We start from the raw sequence: 20,908 nt of genomic DNA, 5'->3' as shown, positions 1-20,908 counted from the left end.
ACTTGTTAGCAGAGAGTTACTGCTCACGTGGGTGTTCTCTCCTCCAGTATGGGTCTCATTAGCAGCAGCAGTTATTAATTCAAGTGTGCAGACCCAGAAGAAAAAAGTTCCGTCTTAATGAAATTATAACAATGACAATATGGAGAAAGTGGCAGCCGGAATAATACAGAAGGTAACAGAGGACGATGGTGAGATGAACTGTTCCTGCTGTCAAAATGGATTTGGAAACATTTATCAATACATGTGTGACGTTCTCTATCACATGCTGTATTAATTGACTTTGAATTGATTGGGCACATGTTGGCAGGAGGAGGCAGTATGCAGATGCTCTTTGAAAACCAGGGAATTGGGTAATCTTCTATTTCCAGCAGGCCGTCAGGGACCGCTGTTCATTATTGACTGTGGACCTGTTGCATAATGCATCTTCTCCATAACACCACAGTGCTCGAGCTGGTAGGAAGAGAGTCTGAATTTTCTGTACAAGAGCGAGAAGGATGAGCTATGCAGATTTGACTGTAGAGAAATCAAATATTTATGCCTCTTTCTCTCGTATTCATGGTTTGTGGAGAGCAGTACTCAGAATAGTAGTCCTGATAACAGCCTTTTCTACAACCACCATCACTGTGCACCCTCTAAACTCAGCTGATTTAATAGTGCACCTACTCCAGGGGTCACTGGGATTTGCTCTTTTTATATATGTCTCTACACATGGAGTGACTCTACTACTCATTTTTTATTTTTTGTTGATTCCAGTTCAGTTTTTTCTTGGTTTGCTCTGAATGAGGATAATTTAAGAACCGCTAATGTTCTCAACAGATGCAAGACACACGACAGGTACAAATGGAAATCAAATCTTAAAACTGAAGAAAGAACGAAAGAAAGAAAGAAAGAAAGAAAGAAAGAAACCACTCATTTGAAAAGAAGAGAATGCAACAAATCTGGGGTCGTATTCATAAAGTGTCCCCATCACAAAGAGTTGCTCCTGGTAATTAAATTCTGAGTAAATCGTTTGTATTATCTTTTAAGATGGTTCCCTTAAAGTTAAGACAAGATTCTGGTGGAGATAAAAGTTCACAAAGCATCAAAGCCCTTAAAAAAGCTCCCGAGGAGGATTTTTAAGAGCCTTTAAGAGTAAAAGAGAGAAAAAGTTCACCCAAAAAATTAAAATTTCATCGTCGATGAAACATTTCTGGAGCTTCACAGCAGAACAGCAGTGCAGCGTTCTCACTGAAGTAGATGGGGACGGGTTTGAAAAGGTAGAGAAACAAACATGGCTCCAGACAGCTCAGCCTGCAAAATCCAAGTCTCCAGAAGTCCTGAGATCCCAACTTGATTTAAAAAAAGTAATTTTCCCCCTTTATAAAGGCAAAAACTCTTCACACTTCCCTTTAGCTGCTAAGCTAAAAGCATCAGTGCAGACCCATCTGGAGTGTGTGCACGAGCTCTGCCACGAGTTGAGGGTGTAAATAAATGATAAAGGGATCCAGGAATAATTTCTCACTTTTTATTTTTTATTTTTTTACATGTGAGATAAGATTTTATCAACATGTTCATGGATTCTCAGGCAGTAATCATGGATCCTGATGAAGGTGTGTTTATGTGGCTGGTATCTGGTTTGGAGTTTAGAATGATGTAATGCTATTCTGTTTGATATTAGATTTGGCTTCATTGAGTTAAACGGGGCAGCTGAGTTGGAGTGACTTCTATTTATGTGTTCAGCTTTAATTGAACACGTCACACACAGTAATCTCACCTCCCCACAAAGATTCACGTTTCTGTCCCGTCCGTGCTCCGAGTGGCTCAGAGAAGTTTCCTCAATCACTCCTCAGCGAGGACGCAGAGTTTGAACACAATAAACAAAACAGCACGAAGAAGTACAAGATCCTTCAAAAAAGAACAGGAATGGAAATAAAATATTAAAATATCCTGAATGCACGAGCAGACATAGTAAAGGCTGTGACTATGGTAACCAGTGGAAAGGATCATCATTGTGCATGGAAGTGAGGTAAATGACCTCTTAACATAATTGCACATTAATTTCTGTCTGATAAATGCCTCATTAGTACACTACATGATACAGACGTGTTCTCACGGTCAGAGTGAAGTCCTTGGACCTGAACGTCGCGCCTGCCTTGACATGTGTCCTCCACTGAACACAGAGCTGTCTGCAAAGAGGGTTGCTCCGTATACCAAGTGGTCTATAGAATATAATGTCTACGCTACAAGCACCGAGGCCTGATCTCATTCAGCTTCCTGAACGCAGCTTTCTGTCACCATGTTGAAGCTGTTTATAATAACGGTGATCTCTTCTCTTCTTCTTCTTGTTCCTGCAGGATGGGATCCCGGAGAGCTTGAGGATAAAAGGTACGTTTCCATTTCTTTCCTCACCTGGCATGCAGTGTTTTAACCAGTAACATGGAGCAGGTTAGGATTTCTGTCTGATTGAGGTAACAGCACGGTTTAAACCAATCTGCTGTGAGATCTTTTGGATCACCCAGAGTGTAAAGAATGTAAGTGTTTCATTTTTAAAGAACGAAGCAGGAAATCCAGAGGGCATGTTTAACATAAAAAGATCCACGCTAGGAAACCATTAGAAACACGGCAGCACATCATCTCCTCTTCCAACCAGTTTGTTTGGCTCAACGTGAAGAATCCACCAGATGATTAGATTTAAACTCAGTCAACCAGCAGGGGTCCGTTTCTGTGGTGGTCTCTGGTTATCACTGAACCAGGTACTCCCAACCTCAAGTTCCATTTCAAAACAACACACCTCAACATCACTATCATGTTTTAGAAGAGTGTTGTGTTTGTGTGAAAACTGTGTTAGCTTCAGCACAGGTAGCGGTCAGAACAGCCGTGACGTGAGTCAAAGAGAGACGAGAGATCGGACCTCAGAGTGAGTTCTTACATGAACCTTCATGTTCTGTATACAGTATACGCCCCTCGTCCTCCGGGTCAGAACTGACCCACTCTCACTGAAGATCTAAAATAATGCAATTTCACTTCTTTCTAAATGCTGAATGTATTTTGCATGAAGAAACAACCCGTCATTCATCAGAAACTGCGTGAATATCAGAGTTTTACAGCTTAACAGTGCAGAAAGACTTATTTGTATTTCAACACAGCTGTCATATATGTTTTCTTCACTAAAGTAGATTTTGATTATTATAATATTTTCTTAAGGAACTGCAAAGGTGGTAAACAATATATATGTTTTTTTAAGAAATAGTACTTGTGTAGCCTAAGAAAGTATCACAAATGCGCAGAAAGTAGTTTTGAATGCAATTTACTGAAGACATTTCCAATAAAAGTCAAATGTGAACAACATAAACCAACAAAGTGATCTGAGGGTTCTGTCACCTGCAGCACGTTTACACTCTGAACGTAGACATGTTAGTAAACAACGCTTTGATGGTTGTGTGTGAAACTGTTTGAACTTTGATCTTTGAAAGTTGCACGAGAAAGTTTTAGTTCTGTGTGAGATCAATCAGCACTGTGTGTGTGTGTGCGGGTGTGTGTGTATGTGTGTGTGTGTGTGTGTATGCGTGCGTGCGTGCGTGCGTGCGTGTGTGCGCGTGTGTGCGTGTGCGCGTGTGTGTGTGTGTGTGTGCGTGTGTGTGTGTGTGTGTGTGTGTGTTCTGTAGTCTCTAACTGACTGTGATTTTGACCCGGAGACGATCTTTGTACCCAGGTGGTGAACAGCTTCCATGGAAATATGAATAAATAAATAGATAATAAAAGGCAACATTTCCCTTTTTCTGCTGTCGGGTCACTTTAGGAGAAGTAATAGAATTTCAAGTCGTGCCACAGCATGTTTCGGTTCTTGCAATATACTTTGTTGTAAAGTCTGAAATATAGATTTGAGTGAAGATTTTGTGCTTTGAAGCATCTTTTTAAACATGTTTGCCCCTCAGCATCAGTGGCAGCAGTTATAACTCTGTATTTCATATCATACTTTAAGTTTTGTGGAATGAACAACAACACCTTGAGATCCTCATGAGGTGAGAGAATTATACTGTGCTTCGCCGCCACAAGCTGCCTGAATGTTGAAGGTTTTGGAAGATACATTTACTTCTGACACCAAACTGAGCGGTTCTGCTCTCAGCACGGACAAAACACTTTGTTCTGTCAACGTCCAGCAACCTAAAAAATTCAGAAGCCGTACTTTAACCTAAACTTTGTAAGATTCAGTCAGGACACTTTTCCAAATATTAATAATACATGTAAGTTCAGTAAAGGGCACAAACTGTCTGAGCTACAAACCAGCTGTAAGGTTTGAATCAGCATGTCGACACATTCAGTCTGAAAAGATATTCAGTTTACTGATCGTAACCATGAACTCAGGTGAGAAGCTGTAGCATGAGAATTTTTGATAATACTGCGGAAAAGAATAATTAAAACCTCTAACTTACATCCACAGTAAAAGTCTCTCTGAACAATCACTCCAGATTTCAAACATCAGCAGCTCCTCTCGACCTTCAGCAGCAGCACCGCGTGTTTCTTTGAGTTTTGGACTATTTCTTTGACAAATCAAATCAATTCAATGTCACCTCGAACACAGGAACATGACACTGTTGTCATTTTAAAAGCAGATTGATTGATAAACTATTTGATAGATTGATAGATTGGTAATGAAGAAAGCCATTTGTTGAAGCTTTAGTTGGCACCATTATCTCCTCGCAGCTTCATCTCCCCGTGTGGTGCAGGGCGGTGCGGGGCATTAAGGCTCCACGCTCCTCTCGGTGTTTGACAGATGCATCTCATCTGTCAACCTGTCACCTTTCTAATGTCTTCTGTGTCTCCTCTAAACAAGAGTCAATGTCAGGCAAAAGGTGGTCCTGCTGCCCAACATGTCTGCCACTAAGTGTTTGAAAGGGCCGCTAAATGGACGTCTCCCCATTTTTCTTCACCGGGGAAGGTCGAAGCAGTAATTGTAGAGGGTGCATTACCATAGAGGGCGGCCCCAGCTGTCTGCTGTGATTCACTTTAATGCGCCATGTTCCGTAAGCCGAGAGGGGAGATCTCACTTTGGCTAGTTTTCAGCAAACTCATTTCCAGCCCCGATAACGAGAAGGCAACCGAACTGTAGGGACAATCATAAATAATTCAACCATCACCCCGTACATTGGAGGCTTCTCATTATTACGCAACTGAGGTCAATTTAGCATTAAAACGTCAATTTTACAAGCCACGTCACGATCTCATTGTGAATGCACATCTAACAAACCAAAATGAGAGGAGACAGGAGTGAACAGAGAACAATGATCCAGTTAATATTGATAGAATAGGAACTGTTTAAGTCTCTTCTTCTGAATACCATTATTATAATTTTGTTCCTCAATATTAAAAGTTAGTTGGTAGTCTGTTTCACTGGGTCTTGCTCTGAATGAATACATACAGAACACACTTGATGTGTTCAGTGTCTGAGGCTGTAATATCTCTGACAGACCGGCGACCCGTCCAGTCAGTGCGCCGCCCGATCTTTCACCTAATGTGAGCTGCAGCCATGAACAGGACGAGCAGTTTAGAGAATGGATGGATGGATATTATATTCCAATACATTTGGTGAGGAGGAAAAAACAAAAAAAATAATTATAGATGGTGAGAATGCACCGCCCTATAAACTCTCACTGAATGTCAACACGGCAGAGACAAAGACAGAAAAATGACAGTGGTTTTCCTGGATGTTTGTAATTGGAGTCCCAGAACGAGCGTCTGCCACACTAACCCAGCTTGTTATGCAGGCAGCGAGACTTTGGGCTGCCAGTGGAATGCAATTTTATGAAATAAATAGACTGATTTAGCGATATAACATACCTGATGGAACTTTTTGAGATAATCGTACCTTCCTCGTTACATGTAGAAAGTGTCAGCGGTGGCACATATAGTTATGAAGGATGACGGCTGCAAACGAGGGACTTAAACATTTCTGCTGGTGTTTACAGACCGTGTTCATTAGATCCAAACCGCTGTGATTTGTTTATGCTCTGCTCGTATAAGGTCCAATAAGCTTGTCCAGAATTCAAGAAAACATTGTTGTTGTCCAAGTTTCTTGTAATTATATTTTTTACACTTGAATATTCACTGAATAATGAGACTTAAACTCCAGACAGTGTTTAAAACATGTGCTGCGCTACATTATTCCTCTCAGAAACAACGTGGAAATCAGTATAAATGTGAAGCTTTTTAAAAAACATGAACACTTTTTAGTTTAATATAAATAAACAGGTATAATGGAGGGTAGTGAATAACTAGAAAAGGCACACTGTCTGTATCAGGAGACGCTGTCCATAATCTGCTTTGGACAGATGTTGATCAGATTTGTCGGGTCACGCGATCCTGTGGACGCTGCCGAGCGGTCCAACTTCATCGCTTCAATAAATAATGATTTGTGTTCACATTACTGGAGCTGGAGAGTCAGTGAGGTTTTCAGAGTGAGGTGAGACGACTGCCTCCATCATCATCACTGTAATGTTTTCCATTGCAACTTTAACAGGAATATAATTTACCCCTCAATGAGAACAACACAACTGTCATGTAGAAATCTTGACTTCAGCAACATTTTTTCTTTGTTCTAGTTTGAACAAAGCTTTACAAAAAGCTTTTCAACCAGTGGATAAAAAATACTTTTAAATAGATAAACACGTAAAACATACAATAATTTGTCTCTCACCATCAACTACATCTACATGTTTTCTGAACTAAGGTCCGATGGTGGTCCAACAAAAGGGGGCGTGTCTTCTCAGTGCGGTCTGGTCTAACAGAGTCTCAGCCGACTTAGACAGGTTTGTTTGGTCTAAATAGTAATGACGGGAAAAGATCACCGTCCTCCATAAATTCTTGCTGGTGGACTTTACATATTAAAGGTCCCATATTATACTGTTTTTCATCAGTTTCACACAGCTGTCAGAGGTCCAACAACACTGTATTTGAAATGTATTGCCCCAAACCATCCGTGGTTCTGAATGTCAGCTGTCTAAAAGTCTCTCTACTGAGAGCAGCTGTTTCTGTGCCTGCACCTTTAAATACTAATGAGTTCCGTCTGTCACCTGCCTTGCTGCTACACGCCGCTCTCAGGTAGACGATGCCGCTTACGCTAGCAGTAGCATTCGCTAATGTTACGGTGGATGTAACACTATGGCTCACCGAGATGCTGTCGTTCAACCGAACCAGTTTAACCCAGAATCGGACCCAGAAGAAGAGGCTCCTGCAGAAGTACAGACTCTGCAGCTGCAGCAGGACGTTTCAGAATGGTTAGTGTGTCTGAATAATGTTAGTTTGTTCTACATGTTGTTACAGTTACTACCATGTAGCTAATGGCTAACAGCTAGCGAAAGCTGTGTTTGTCTCCAACAGTCTCCAAACTCTTGGACACTGTTCGCATCGTCTCTGTCTCCAGTCTGCACATGTTTCCAGGCTTTCTACTGAGACAACCAAGCTCCATCGTTATATTATTAACATTAAACTCACTTCAGACACCATTGCATAGCAGACCAAAGCGGAGCTAACTAGTTAGCCAGTTTCCAGCTGACTTCACCACACTCGTAGGCAACTGTTAATACTATCAAACCGCGGCGACACTTACCTGTCTATCTCCTATCACCGCTCAGAGGAGGCGGGGCTATGATAATGAATCCTTTCATTACGTAACGACAGGAGCAGAATCTGAACAGCCTGTAGGAGCTCCGTGTTACCAGTGGGTGGGCTGCAGAGACCATGCAGGACTCGTTAGCTTTCCTCATTCTGGGAGTTTGCAGGCTCAGGGAGGACCAGCTTATATATGTAGAGACCAGAGAAAACGTGTTTTTCATAATATGGGACCTTTAAAAAGGATGTCATATTTTAAGTTATTTATCTACCTAGATAATGATAAAAACAATAAATGAATAATAATCTCTGAAACTTTCTTGCAAGATAAAATGGATAGCAAAAGTTTTTACGCAGAAAACGTAAGCATCTGTATTTCTGACTGTATCTAAAATCATTTCTGATGACACTAAGTATACTGTGATTCTTCGAGACGGCTAAAGCCTCCGAAACCACAAAGAAAAAAAAAAGAGTGGTGGTATTACTGCTTGATATCAGTGTCTTTTTGAATATACCTTTAATTCCTGGCGGGCCAGATTGTGTATTAATCTTGTGGAAATATAGCATTTTAATCAAATTTCTCATAACTGGAGGCCATGTGTTGATGCGTGATGCGTATAAATATGACCACTAAAGAAAGATTTCCCTGCAGACAGACTGCAATATCAGTCTCAAATAACAATCGAACATGCTGGACTATTCCCATTAGCCTGGTGCAGCCTTTGAGGTTTGAACTCTGCACAAGAGCAAACATCTTGTTTTGTTGCCTGGCACCGATGTTTATGTTTCTCTAATCTACGTCGTCTTCCATTCTTTCATATACTGACATAATAGCTTAATTTGTATGCATAGCAGCTGCCTTACCCCCACCAGACCCGAGCCCATAGCAGAAGTACATTTGAATAATTCAGAGGCTGCAAACACCAAGCTCTAAATTGTATATTAATTCTAAAATTGCACACCACCCCCCGGGCCCGGGTTACACTTTTAATAACTCGTCACAGCTGTACAGAGGAGCGCTGAATGCTGCGTTGCACTGCACTTTTCTCACACAAAATTATTGAAAGACTCCCTGTTGTTCCATCTAACCTTTCACTGTTTTGCCACTATTTAATTATAATAGCTTTTTATACAGTAAGTCTTAATCAAGTTACTGTGGTTTCACAGAGTGAGCGGTCTTCTCCTGTGCAGGGAGGAGAAGTGGGTTTGAAGCGAGGCTGTGGGACTGCACTGCACCATCTGCTTATGAGCACCACTGACAGGCTTAGATGAGCTGCCGAGTTAAAAAAAAAAAGCCCATTGGATTTTCCTTTTGAATTCTCAGAGGAGATTCTGGTTCGCTTTACAGGCCACTTATGCTCCTTGACCCACTAAGCCATAAGAGGACAGTTGTGTCCGGCCTAAATACTGCACGCTACAACTCTGTCGCCTCCTCAGGGAGGAAGCCGGCTATACCTTTCACGGTCACGCTGCTCTTCAGAGAGCATGAGGCCGTGTTCGCACTGCAGGCCTTCATGCTCAGTTTGGAACTTTTGCTGTACATACTCAGTGTCCAAATGGATGTAGATAAGTTATCTTATAGCACTAGGACATGCTGGTGATGTAAAAAACACACATGAAGAGATTAAAATGAAATAACATTTCTACATTTGGCTGACAAACTATCATCCTTCAGTTGTCTTCTTGAGATCGACCGTCCACTGAGCATGAAGACGTTTCTAATTTGGGCCAATCGAGTTTGAATGAACCACAATTTCAGATTCAGATTCAGAATACTTTATTATTCTCCCCGGGGGGAGATTGTTTCTGTTCCAGATGCTCCGTGCAAAGTAAAAATAGAAATATAGCATGAATGGACACAAGAGATAAAGATAAAGATATAAATGAAATTAAAAAGTAGACAATAAAATAAAGTGTTCAATGACCACTCCAATGTTGCTATATTAGTTATAAATCTTAAAACTGTGACACAGTCGATTAATCTGTGTTTGTCAGCTGTTTCATAAAATAACTAATTCTAACATTTATATAAATGTACACTGCAATTATATGACTTTTTCTACAGTATAGCAGTATTTAAGGAACATTTAAAGACAATATGACAGAGAACATGTATTTTTAAATACACTAGAGCTTAAAACAGGCTGACCTCCACTGTAAAACATTCAGTCTGTGTTTTCTGCTGTTATCCTGCTCGTTTGTTCTCCCTGCTCTGATCCTGACAGTGTCTCCGATGTTTCTGTGCTCCACCACACACGACTGATATGAATGGGTGATTATCGTGCTTTAGCTGAGCTTGATGACGAGCTTTTCATTTGAGTCAGGTGTGTCGGAGCAGGAAAACATCTAAAAAATGGAAGGCAGGGAGCCGCAAGGAACACGATTTAATCAGGAAATGAAAGAAACAAAAATGTCTTTGTCGTTTGGATGAACCAACTAGAACTGCTTGATTGATGCTGGAGGTTTTGGGCCAATTCAGACAACGATGTGAGGTCTTATTTCAATGTATCGGCCTTATATATACAGATTGTATACGTAAAAACATATTTTCCGCACCGATCTCTCAAATGTGGTACACTTGAGACAAAGATATGGTGGAACAGGATGTTTTACTGGTCAACAACCAGCTCTATTGGCCAAAATGATATTTAACTTCACTGGGGATTTAATCACTTTAATTTACCCCAGACAACTTTTTCTAAAGTATGTTCTGTAAAGAAAAATTCATATTGGCCACCATAAATGCCAATAGTAACATATCTATGATATATTAATCACCAGTATCTCAAGAACTAAACCTTTACTGCAGCTGAAACACCTTTAAACCTTTCTCACAGTGGAGAATGTGACAAACACAGCTGCAGCTAATTAAATTAATTAGTCTCAATGCAGTTGTGAGTGTCGACCCTGACACTGCTTCAGCTTATTGGCATATCTGAAACAAAAACTTTGATAATGATGTGAAATGCACCTGTGCATTTTCTCCTCTGACAGGTCAAAAACACCAATTAGCTGTATTAGCTGTCCCACTTTCACACGACGTAACGCTGTAACCGGGTGTTGTGTGTTCTCGTGGGATGCGTTGAAAAGTTTCCCCAGAGCCGTCAGTGTGTATCACAAATTAGCACGATTTCTGAGTAGTGTGATGAAGCCCACAGTAGTTTTCCATCATGCCTGCTCGTTACCTGCTCTCACCTGGTGTCGCAGGTCTAGGCTGGTTCCTAATTAGATGGCTAGAACGAACACCAGCAGGACTCTGCATCTTGTGAACCATAAGTTGAACTACTTAAGTGTTTCCTGCCTGAGCGCAGACTTCTAATGAGCCACTCACTGTGAGAAATTATAGTTCAAATAGAGTTTCTTTAAATACAGATTTAAATTGGTTGTCTGCTGCTCTCAGCCCTGGATTCACATTTTTAACAGCGAGTTAGCTTGTTTGTCTGCTTTGCTCTCTGGTTAAAGTAAAAACACTCCTACGCTTCGAGGAAATGGTGCATCTGGTTGAGCAGTTTGGAGCGGCTCCACTGAAATGAACGGAAGAGTGATTTTTTTGGACTCATGTAACATTTTGATTTCTCTGAAAACCGAACGCCCTTCACACTGCAGTCCTGTTATCAGCTCTGGTGTAGGACATCCACTGTTATCCACAGAGAGAAGGCCGCTCTGGCTGCACGACAAGCTGCCGTCATTTATTTTTACTCATATGATTTTCATTCAAGAGATTTCTAAATCCTGTTTATAAAAAAGTAGTTAAAATCAGAGGCTCCTGGCTGCGATGGAGAGTTATTGATGCTGGTAAACATCAGCTGATCGACTGTGTAAAACCACGAGAACAATGTTTATGAGCGATATCATAATAAACCGTTATGGTGTGCAATTTATTTTCAGGCCTCCGCGTTGCTTAATGAACTCGCAAAGAACTTTAAACTGCTTATTTGAAAATAATAACACACGCAAGGGTAAAGAGAGAGTGATAGGTGTCATGGCGATCATCAGCACTGCCAAAGGAAGCATAACGTGCTGCACACTTAGCAAGATCAACAATATTACCATCAACACTCATCTTCAGCATATAAATGACTCCCAGGATGTTGATACCCATAATTTTTGCCAAACCATATCGTGAATATGTAGAATTAAATGGAGTGAGACGGATCTAATTGAGATTCATCAATAATTCTAAGTGATCCGCGTGAACCCCTGGTACTTACAGGGGATAATGATGAAGGCTTGGCATTAGAGCTACTCTTTTTTCCATCTGAAGGTCAACACAGTGATCACAGGAGGGAACATTACCTTGAAGGACGCTTCCTGCGCTCAGCCAAGATTAACTTTAATGTGCCTTTTATTTGAATGGCAGGACTGCATCAGTGTCCAAACAGGAAACAGGTCCAACAGAGATCCACTCGTCCCGTTAAAGAGAGAACTGTTTCATCTGACTCGGCTTCACGTTGTTTCCAAAATGAACGTGACTTCTTAAATTCTCAGAACTTCCTTTTATTAGTCCCGCAAAGTGGGAAATTTCTGCGGCTTACATTAAGAGAATACAAAGATTTCTCAGAAGTCTTCATCCGGTTTCCTCCAGGAGTCTGACGTTAATCGCCTCACAGCAGCCTTCACATCTACGACAGCGTGTAGGGTAAGTTTAGGAACCATGAATCGACCATACGAGAGAAAACATTTAAGGTTTTAGCATCTCGATCACAGATTACAGATTATCTTTCAAAGCTGCTTATTGTTGCTCTGTTAGTTTCCCTGCGTGCATGTGGAGAGATATAAACGTCGGTTTGACTGACAGTCGACTTGTCGTACGGGCTCGTTCTCAGCGGGGGTTCAGCTTATCGCTGCATTTGGGGGAAAAAACACAACTGCAATTTTGTTTTTCTTCTGTTCTTTTTTTGAACTGAAATCTAAGAAGGTCTTTTATGTGTTTCATCATGGGGGAAAAAAATCCTATTTGTTGTTGTTTTTTTGTCAGACAGGAGGAGAACATGCTTTAATCTCTCCACTTTTCACTTCATGTGCTATTTTTTTTGGTGACACCAGATTTATTTTTATTTTTTCGCTTTGAAAAAGGCCCCTATTGAGTTTAAAGGTAAAACCCTCTGGAGGCTGCATAAGAGAAGCCGCCTTGATCCTTCTCCAGCTTTTCAACTTGGGGCAAAGACAAAGCGCCATAAAAGATTCATTACAAAATGAAATATCCACACATCGACAGAAAGAATGAAAAAAAGAACAAAAATCTTATATTCCAAACCACAACAGGAATTACATCATCAATTCAGGGTGCGTTAAATCAAATTATTTTAAGATTAAACAATATTGCCAAAGCATAAAAGTACAATTTGTACAAATATTTGGACAGTTTACAACAACAGCAATATGAAGACTGAAAACCAGAAATATTCACTATGAGCAAATATGATCATTCTGTAACGGCTCATTCTCAGAGACACCTATAGAATTAATGGCGTACAGGTGAGATTTAGAGGATGACGTGTGATAAAAACACTGGATTTCGACTTCATGAGAACCAACCCTTCTAACTCTTCAGGGAGGCAGAACCACCGGTCCATCTCAGCCAGAACAGAACCTTCAAACCTCTTCACTGTGCAGACAACTGATACAGCTGTTTGTTTCTTTCCCAAATAACTGTAATTCTGAAGCTAGTTTTAACCCCATCATTGCAGTAAAACAACCTAAACTGACTTTAATCCTATTTTAATCTGTACAACAGACAAAGCAATTCATATCCAATATCGTCTGTCTGCTACTTTGACCTCAATCTCATTCGTATTTCAGCCGTAAACCGTGAAGGTCTACTCGTTCTTAATCCTCTGAACAAACTCAAAGAAATCCTTAATTTTTATTATTTTATAAAGCCTTTGTTCTTTGTGAGATTCCTCATCGTTGTGTCCGAATATGTAATCCTTAAAAATGAATACCCTTATACACATCCACACAATCATCCAAAGATCACGACCACAAAACAGGAAGAACATCCCGAAACATCAGAAAAAGACGAACGACTCGGCTCGCTGCTGTTTGCCTCCCGACAAGACAACTCACTGTAATGTGAAATAGTAATGGGAGTAGCGTGGGGTGCTTACAATTAGTCTGCAATCTCTGATAAATGGGGTTGTTGGTGGAAACGCTCTCAGTGCTGCATCCTGATGTGGACAGAATGAGAGAGGAGCCGGGCCCACGTTCAGTCATTAGGCGAGGGAATGAAATGGGACGGAAAGTTGCCAAGTGGCTGCCAGGTGCTCTCATATTCACTCTGCAGCACACGCACTCAGCCAGGCTGTGAGAGGGTGGAGGTAACACATTTCTTTTAGTCTCGTTACTGCAATTGAATTCATTTTTTTGTATTCGTTTTTTTGATCATGACTCAAGTATCACACACGGCTGCATTTTACATCACATCCACTGCAGAGTAGGAAGTGTAACCCCCACGCAGGCATCATGAAAACTGAATACACGTAAATATTGTAGCACCTGCTGGGGCATATTCAGCTTTCAGATTACTGTCTTTATAAAAGCATATTGTAAAACCTGAACGAAGAAAGTACAAGTGTGGAAACTCAATAAAAAGCAGGTGCATTGCAGTGATGGATACGCTGTATAGATTTTATTCTGTTAGCTGAAGCAGCCACAAATTTGTCTTCTGCAGTTTAAAAGTAATAAAACATCATGTAGCAGAGAAAGCGGATAAACAGCATTATTGGATGATAAATGGAAATTGTTTGTTACTTGATAATATAGGAATATTGTGGAAAGATTAGACGTTATCGTCACATTTAGCTACAAAAGTCCCCCATACCTTTTTATAAAGGGAACACAACCAGTGCTCAGGTTGACATTTCATTCAATCTAAATCCAGCACTGAAGCAGCTTATTACATTTTATTCCTTTCATGCTCTTACTGAATTTAATTAGGTTTAGCTTTTAACATTTGCGACTAAATTTATAAATAACGCTCAAATATTGAATTAGCATCTGTAATCACATTTTGTTGGCTGAGAAGGCAGAAACGCTGCAGCGATGACAGGCCGCCTAATAAATCCTGACAACCTGTAACTACACTGAGGAAGAAATGAGCGACACAAGATGAGAAACGGTGGAGAGCATAATGTTAAAAACTATTAATAACAAGCTAAACAAAAAACTTACTTTTATGCTAGCAGCTGATCCTTCTGCTAGAGAAGACGAATCATTCTGTCTCTCTGTGTGGACACAAGCTCTCAGAGTGCACGTTAACTTACAGCAGCCAAAAGTTTGTTTTTACCTTCGCCTCACTTATAAAAATGCTGTTATTAGCCGGAGGTAACACGGTCAACTCTCAGTGACCGTTTCAGTCAAACCCTGAAGTTTCTCTAACCTCAAACCAAAGCAGACCATAAGCACAGTGTCGTCAAGCAAATGAGGGTCGATAGCTTTCTAATTAACAACTAGCTACTGATTTATATTTGTATGTTACAACTTCATCTGCTACTTACGCAGCAACACTATACTGACGCACGTTGTAGTCTCACAACTGCTGTTATCATTCTGCTTTGTCCTATTCTCTGCACCTTTCTGTTGTTTCCAGCTGTTCACAGACTACATGAGACAACACGGTGATAAACACTTAAAACACCAGATGAGTTAATAAGAGGAAGCGTTCCTCTCAGTGGTGCCACCAGACAACAGCTCCTGGATCAGTGACATGATTCAAAACACTGAACACTCAACCTAAAGACAGAACTGATGTACAGCTGGTGCAAAAGGCTTCAGGCTCATTCAGCCACTTTGCTACCAAGGTGCTGAAAATATGTATTTACTACGTCTGAGCTGTAAAGCCAGGAATTTAAATGTGTTAAGACAATGCATGTTTAATCATTTAACACACAAGTGCCATTAATAGAGCGCAGCCATCACTTCTGTTCTCGTCGCTCCCCCTTTCAAACAGCAGAGTTAGAACTTTTTAAGGAAATAATAATATTTCTGTTCTCTGCATCAGACACAACTAATGAATGGACCAATTAGCCTGCAAATGAAATGACCACAAGGCCAGAATGAGGTTGTTAAAGGGCGCCAAGTTGAATAGGACTATTATACTGTAATGAAAACATAATTGTGAATATTTTATTTCATCTTTGCCAGTAGACGAGTCCTGAATCCTCCTACTAGACTTTTAACTTACTCGCTGTTTTCTGAGCTTTCAACCGTTTCTCCTGGACTTCATCAGCAAATTAAAGCCAACATGTCTCTGTCGTTATGGAGTCATTGTGCTCGTTCCTGGCTACGATTATCTTCTTCCAGTTGGAGGGGTGAAATACACACTTCACTGCATAATGACACACCTTGCTCAAGAGGATAATCTCCACGAATCAGCATTAGTAGCATATTTGAACCACACATGGAATTATTATAAACAGGAAACAACATTGTACTGCATCCGAAATCACAATTGAAAGCTTAATGAGTGTAATTTATGTCCAACAGCAGAGTGTATACATAAATAACAGACCTTATTCTGTGCATAAATCTGAAACCTTGTGGGGAAAACAAAGATTTGATGTTTTTATTTATTTTCCTTGTGTATCAGTGTCAAAGGAGCCTAATTAATCCGCAGTGATTCAAAGTTGTAAAACAATAAAATGAAAATAAAGTATGGAGGGAGTTTCTTTAATAGGCTCTGTAGAGGACGGCCGCGGCGTGGCTATTAATATCTTTGTGAACAATGACGAGCTGGAGAATATTCCACATGCAGTTTATTCATATAGTTTTAATTTGTATTTACACTACGTCCTTTTGTGCTCTGCAAAGTGGTTTGTGATGAATGTGTCAGACAGCAATCTATGAATAAATTGGACGTGACTTGATTCCGTCGTTCTGTTAGATTTCAGACACTCGGTGCAGTCTGTTCATGTGCTGTCAGTTGTGTTTGTGGAGAGCTGCAGGATGGATGTTCAGTAGTAAACAGCCCTCTGTCCCATATCTGCCTCCTAACCTGCACTGAAAACCTTCCTGTCTTGTTTAAATGTAATACATTTCCCACTGCAGTGTGTTTCTTTATCTAACGCCGTTCTATCGGACGTGATAATTTGAGGCTCACAGGACTATTTTCTGCTGCTACTCCCATCGACATGTTCTGGCTTTGACCCCTGCACTTTTTTTACAGTGACCGCTTTTATACTGTTAAAGAGGAAATTGCATTTCACCGTTCAGTCATCTTGTAAAAGACAGAAATGTCTAAACTGTGAATGCAAATGCCATCTCTTCACCACGAGTGTTCCATTTTTTATAGCTGGAGAGCAGAATTGCAGAGTAAGGCTGGCAAGGTTTCAGCTCAGCAGGTTGCAGAGCTCAGCCTTCATTAAAAAGGAAAAGATTCCCCCTGTTTTTTGTGAGGATACCAAGGATTTGACCTCTGCACACATGCAGTTTGAATTTATTAAACATAACAACAATGGCGAAAGAAAAGACAAGGCCACTCAAATTAGAAGCAAAAATGGTCGAACACTGCTGTCATGAAATGTGCTCGGAAATAATTTCACATGTTTGCTGACAGTAACACGGCGAGTCGTTCTGGCTGCAAACGCATGAAGTTACTAGATATAAGACGCGGCATGACACTTTTCTTTTGCACCAGTGCTTTGCATTTCAGGGGACGGACTATGGAACAGACTCATTGAGGTGGAAGGGAAGTCATCAATGTTTTAAACATAGTGGGTTATTCTGCTCCACGGGGTTGAAAAAGCTCTTAGGCCTCAAATAGCTTCTCATAAAATGTTCACGAGTTGTTTATGCCACCAGGAGTAAAAGTGTTGTCACAGAGCAGCAATTAGCATACAGTGCAGGAGGGAGAGGTGCGTCTGAGCAGGTGATAACACAACACCTCCGTCACGTCGCTGATGGATACGCGTCTTCCAGCAGTTTGCCAGGAGTGAGTGTTCGACTCGACGAGCATAAAGTTGAAGATTACTAAGCTGGCTGCTTCTTTGACATTCATTATCACCAGACAACAGTTTTAAACCAAATGATGATGTTTGCCCGTAATACTGCACAGATCTCCATATTTCAAAACCCAGGCGCTTTCCTAAGTTGACAGCTGAGCGTGAAGAAGTGATAATTATGCACATTTTCACTTGTATGCAGGGAATAAAGTTAAGCTGTGCAATCGTTCCTTTAGATACAGTAGCTGTGTCGTTTTAAACACGGTGCTAGCTGCAGATTCTGAGTCGTCTCTCAAAGTGAAATGTAGAAATTTAGCTTTGAGCTTAGTTTTACTTATAGAAAGCATCAGCACAGAGTATTTATTTAGTGATGCTCATTGAATTGATAGCCAACGGACATCTGCATAGAGCCAAACAAAACAAAATGAATTATTTTTACATGTTGAAATAATTTAAAGGGACATATTTTCACTAATTCAACAGTATGCAGTGTTCTAGGTTTGTGGTAGACCTACACACGTGTTTGGCGGCGGCGGCGGCAACGGAATGAGAAAACTAAATTGTGTTTTGTCCGTTTACGCTACACAACAGAGTGACTGGAGGAGTCACACAGCCTGAGGACAGAAGCTGAGAGTACGGCAGCAGATACAGACTAGCTGAGGTGGTTGTTGCCTCTTTGTTGGGCTCTGAGCAGACGATCACTTCACCGATGGCACTGATGGCACTGATGCTCAGGGTTCTAACCCCCAACACATTATTATTACCATATTATTACCATATCTGTATACAGAAAGTTAGAAAAGCAGATAATAAATAAACAACACCCACTGGAGACTAACTACAGTTGGTTCTGATGTTCAGGTGGTGTTTAAACTGGCTTCAGTTCTGCACCTCAGCCTGATAATGGATTATCAGCACTAAAACCAAATGCAGCAACTTCTAAAAACAACATTTTCTTCATTTTTATCTGCCAGATCTGTTATAGCCGGGTCGGCTGCTTATTCAAACTGCTGTGGGATGGTTACAGGTTCCTCTAGCCAAAAACTAACCACTGCTTGTTGCCCTTTTTGCAAGTCTAACATGAAATCTAAATGGATGTGCATACCTACAACTCAAGCTGGCTGAAAAACGAACGTCGCTACGGGCCATTAAATTGCCTTCTCCATAAATATGTCACAAATAATTTATTGTCAACAAATTGGTGACATTCAGGAGCTCGCTGTTCCTGAGACATCGCTAATGGTGACAGTTTAATTCATTCATTGTGCGAGAAAACCCTACGCGGTGGCAGATTGAATGACGTCAAATCTTTAGCCATGAATACATTAATTTTTGTTTGCATGACAACAGGTTAGCTAAAAATACACCTAACTGCTGCTGCCTCTGTGGATACTCCTGTATTCCAGTATCAGCAGCCCTCCATGCAGCCTCGTGTTCCAGCTCGTAGGTCTGCTGGGACTTCCAAAGAACTTAATCAAGGAAAGTGTCAGCTGGTGTGAGGGAATGTGACAATGTTTATGTGCCACCTAAAGTTTTAGCATTGTTTTAGTAGTAGTTTATTCTAATTTAAGTCTCCCTGCACTCATTCATGGGCCTTGTGGGCCAGCTTAACTCGGTGCACCGAGAGAGCGTTGAGTCTCTGACTGTTGTTTACCGCTCTCCGCTCTCTGCTCGCTCCCTCCGGACTCTGAGCTGCTGTAATGGAAAACATCAGATGGGCACCAGACAAACATTCTTAGCTGAGGAAGAGGAGAGGGCAGAAAGGGGATGTGCAGCATAGCTTGTTGAAAGAAGGAGGCGTGTCCAAGAGTGAATGTGCTACCAAACGTCTTCCTAAAGTGGTTGTGAGCATTCAGATCGAGCCTGAGCAGCGAAGGTGTCAGAATTCAGCTTGGACGACTTCACAAAGAGGAAAGGTTGCTCCAAATGTGTGCAGCTTCCATTACATCGCTTTGTATTTCTCAGGCTTGTCTTTTTCTGTGACAGCGAGGCTTTGATCCATCTGCAATGACAATCTGATCATGTCAGCCATGTCCAAGTACGTCTGTTATCCTTCCACACAGCGCTCGCCTCATTATACATGCTTGGAAGGATGATGCCCTTCACACGGTGCACACTGGAGTCACATACGTCAGGACCTTGGTGTTGCCTACACACTCTGACTAAAGGTTAACATTTTCTGCCTGCTTTGGTTTTAATGAGACAATTGGACTAATTTAAACCTGTTCTACACACTGAAAGCTTCCTCGGATCTGCTATCGTTATAGAACCTGATCTAGCGAGGGCGGGTCTGCAGATTTCCATTTGCAATAGTAATGTTAATATTGACTCACAGTAATGCATGTTTTTCTATCCACCTGTGTTTATTATGGCTTCAGTCATGAAGTCAGCAGCTCTTCTTTGACATCATCTTGGTGATTGCCTGCCGTCAGTGTCATAGTTGTCAAGTATGAAGTGAATGACAGGCAGCTGGTGAACACAGTTGTGTCCCATGAAAGTTTGTTTTAAATATCCAAAGTAAGCTCTTCACCGTCAAAGCGCTCATCTCCCGCCTCCAGTCTGTGAAGCTAACAGTTGCTCAGGCAGCTGTCAACACTGGAGTTAAGTTTATGCTAAGCTAACGTAATTGGGTGTCGTCAGTCACCTCAAAACAATGTCAGGCGTGATTTATCTGCAGTTTATCATTATTTTGCTAAATGGCTAATTATGCAGCTGTTGTCAGTAAATATGAGGTTTTGTTTCAGTGCGATGAGTAAACTCACACAAATATTGAGTGATGTGAGATCTGTTCCATATCTAAATGAGAAAATAAGAAATAACTGATCTGTGGTTCTACTATGTGTTTACAAGTGTAGAGCTGCAGTTCTAAAACCAACCCTGAGCTTCACACTGAACACCGAGCATCATGAATTTCTGTCCATGCTCTGAAAAAGTTCGAGGTCGTCAATAAATGAATGGCTGTGCACAATCCCTCATTTGTCTCTGGTGTCAGCTGATGACCAGACTGTTGGATGTGCATACTGATAACGAATGACTGCGCCCTTCGCTGACCCTGCTGGTGGCAGAGGAAGCCTGGCTGTGCGACACAAATTCACTAAATAATCATTATGCCAGGGCACCGCGGGGATTTAATAAACTAGCAAATTGACTGGCTCCAATCAGGTCACAGTGTACACACTTGTATCTCGTCTAAATCCTCTGTGACGGCTAGAGGATAATGCAGGACTGTGTGCGGGAGATGTTAGGGATGTGAACGAGGCTTAACACTTTAAGTCAGCTTGTTTAGCCTGTCGTCCGGCACTTGGCTCGGACGCTCATGAGCACATTTTAATTAAAAGCCATTTATCTCTCAAAAGCAACATTTCAGGATTTAGTTCTGG

The 20,908-nt window shown here is 41.1% G+C and overlaps 1 protein-coding gene across 2 annotated transcripts in view; it reads left to right on the top strand.

Moving 5' to 3' along the window:
* fstl5 (follistatin-like 5) overlaps window positions 1-20,908 on the top strand; it is a 176,916-nt gene that overhangs the window by 34,840 nt on the left and 121,168 nt on the right. For both annotated transcript variants that reach the window (XM_030396695.1, XM_030396693.1), the window contains exon 3: window positions 2,334-2,364. In XM_030396695.1, coding sequence (XP_030252555.1) covers window positions 2,334-2,364 — 31 coding nt within the window. The remainder of the gene's footprint in view (window positions 1-2,333; window positions 2,365-20,908) is intronic.

This window comes from Sparus aurata, chromosome 18 (genome assembly GCF_900880675.1).
Source record: "Sparus aurata chromosome 18, fSpaAur1.1, whole genome shotgun sequence".
Lineage (NCBI taxonomy): Eukaryota > Metazoa > Chordata > Actinopteri > Spariformes > Sparidae > Sparus > Sparus aurata.
Note: the sequence above shows the minus strand (reverse complement) of the source record. Positions and strands in the feature narration are given on the sequence as shown.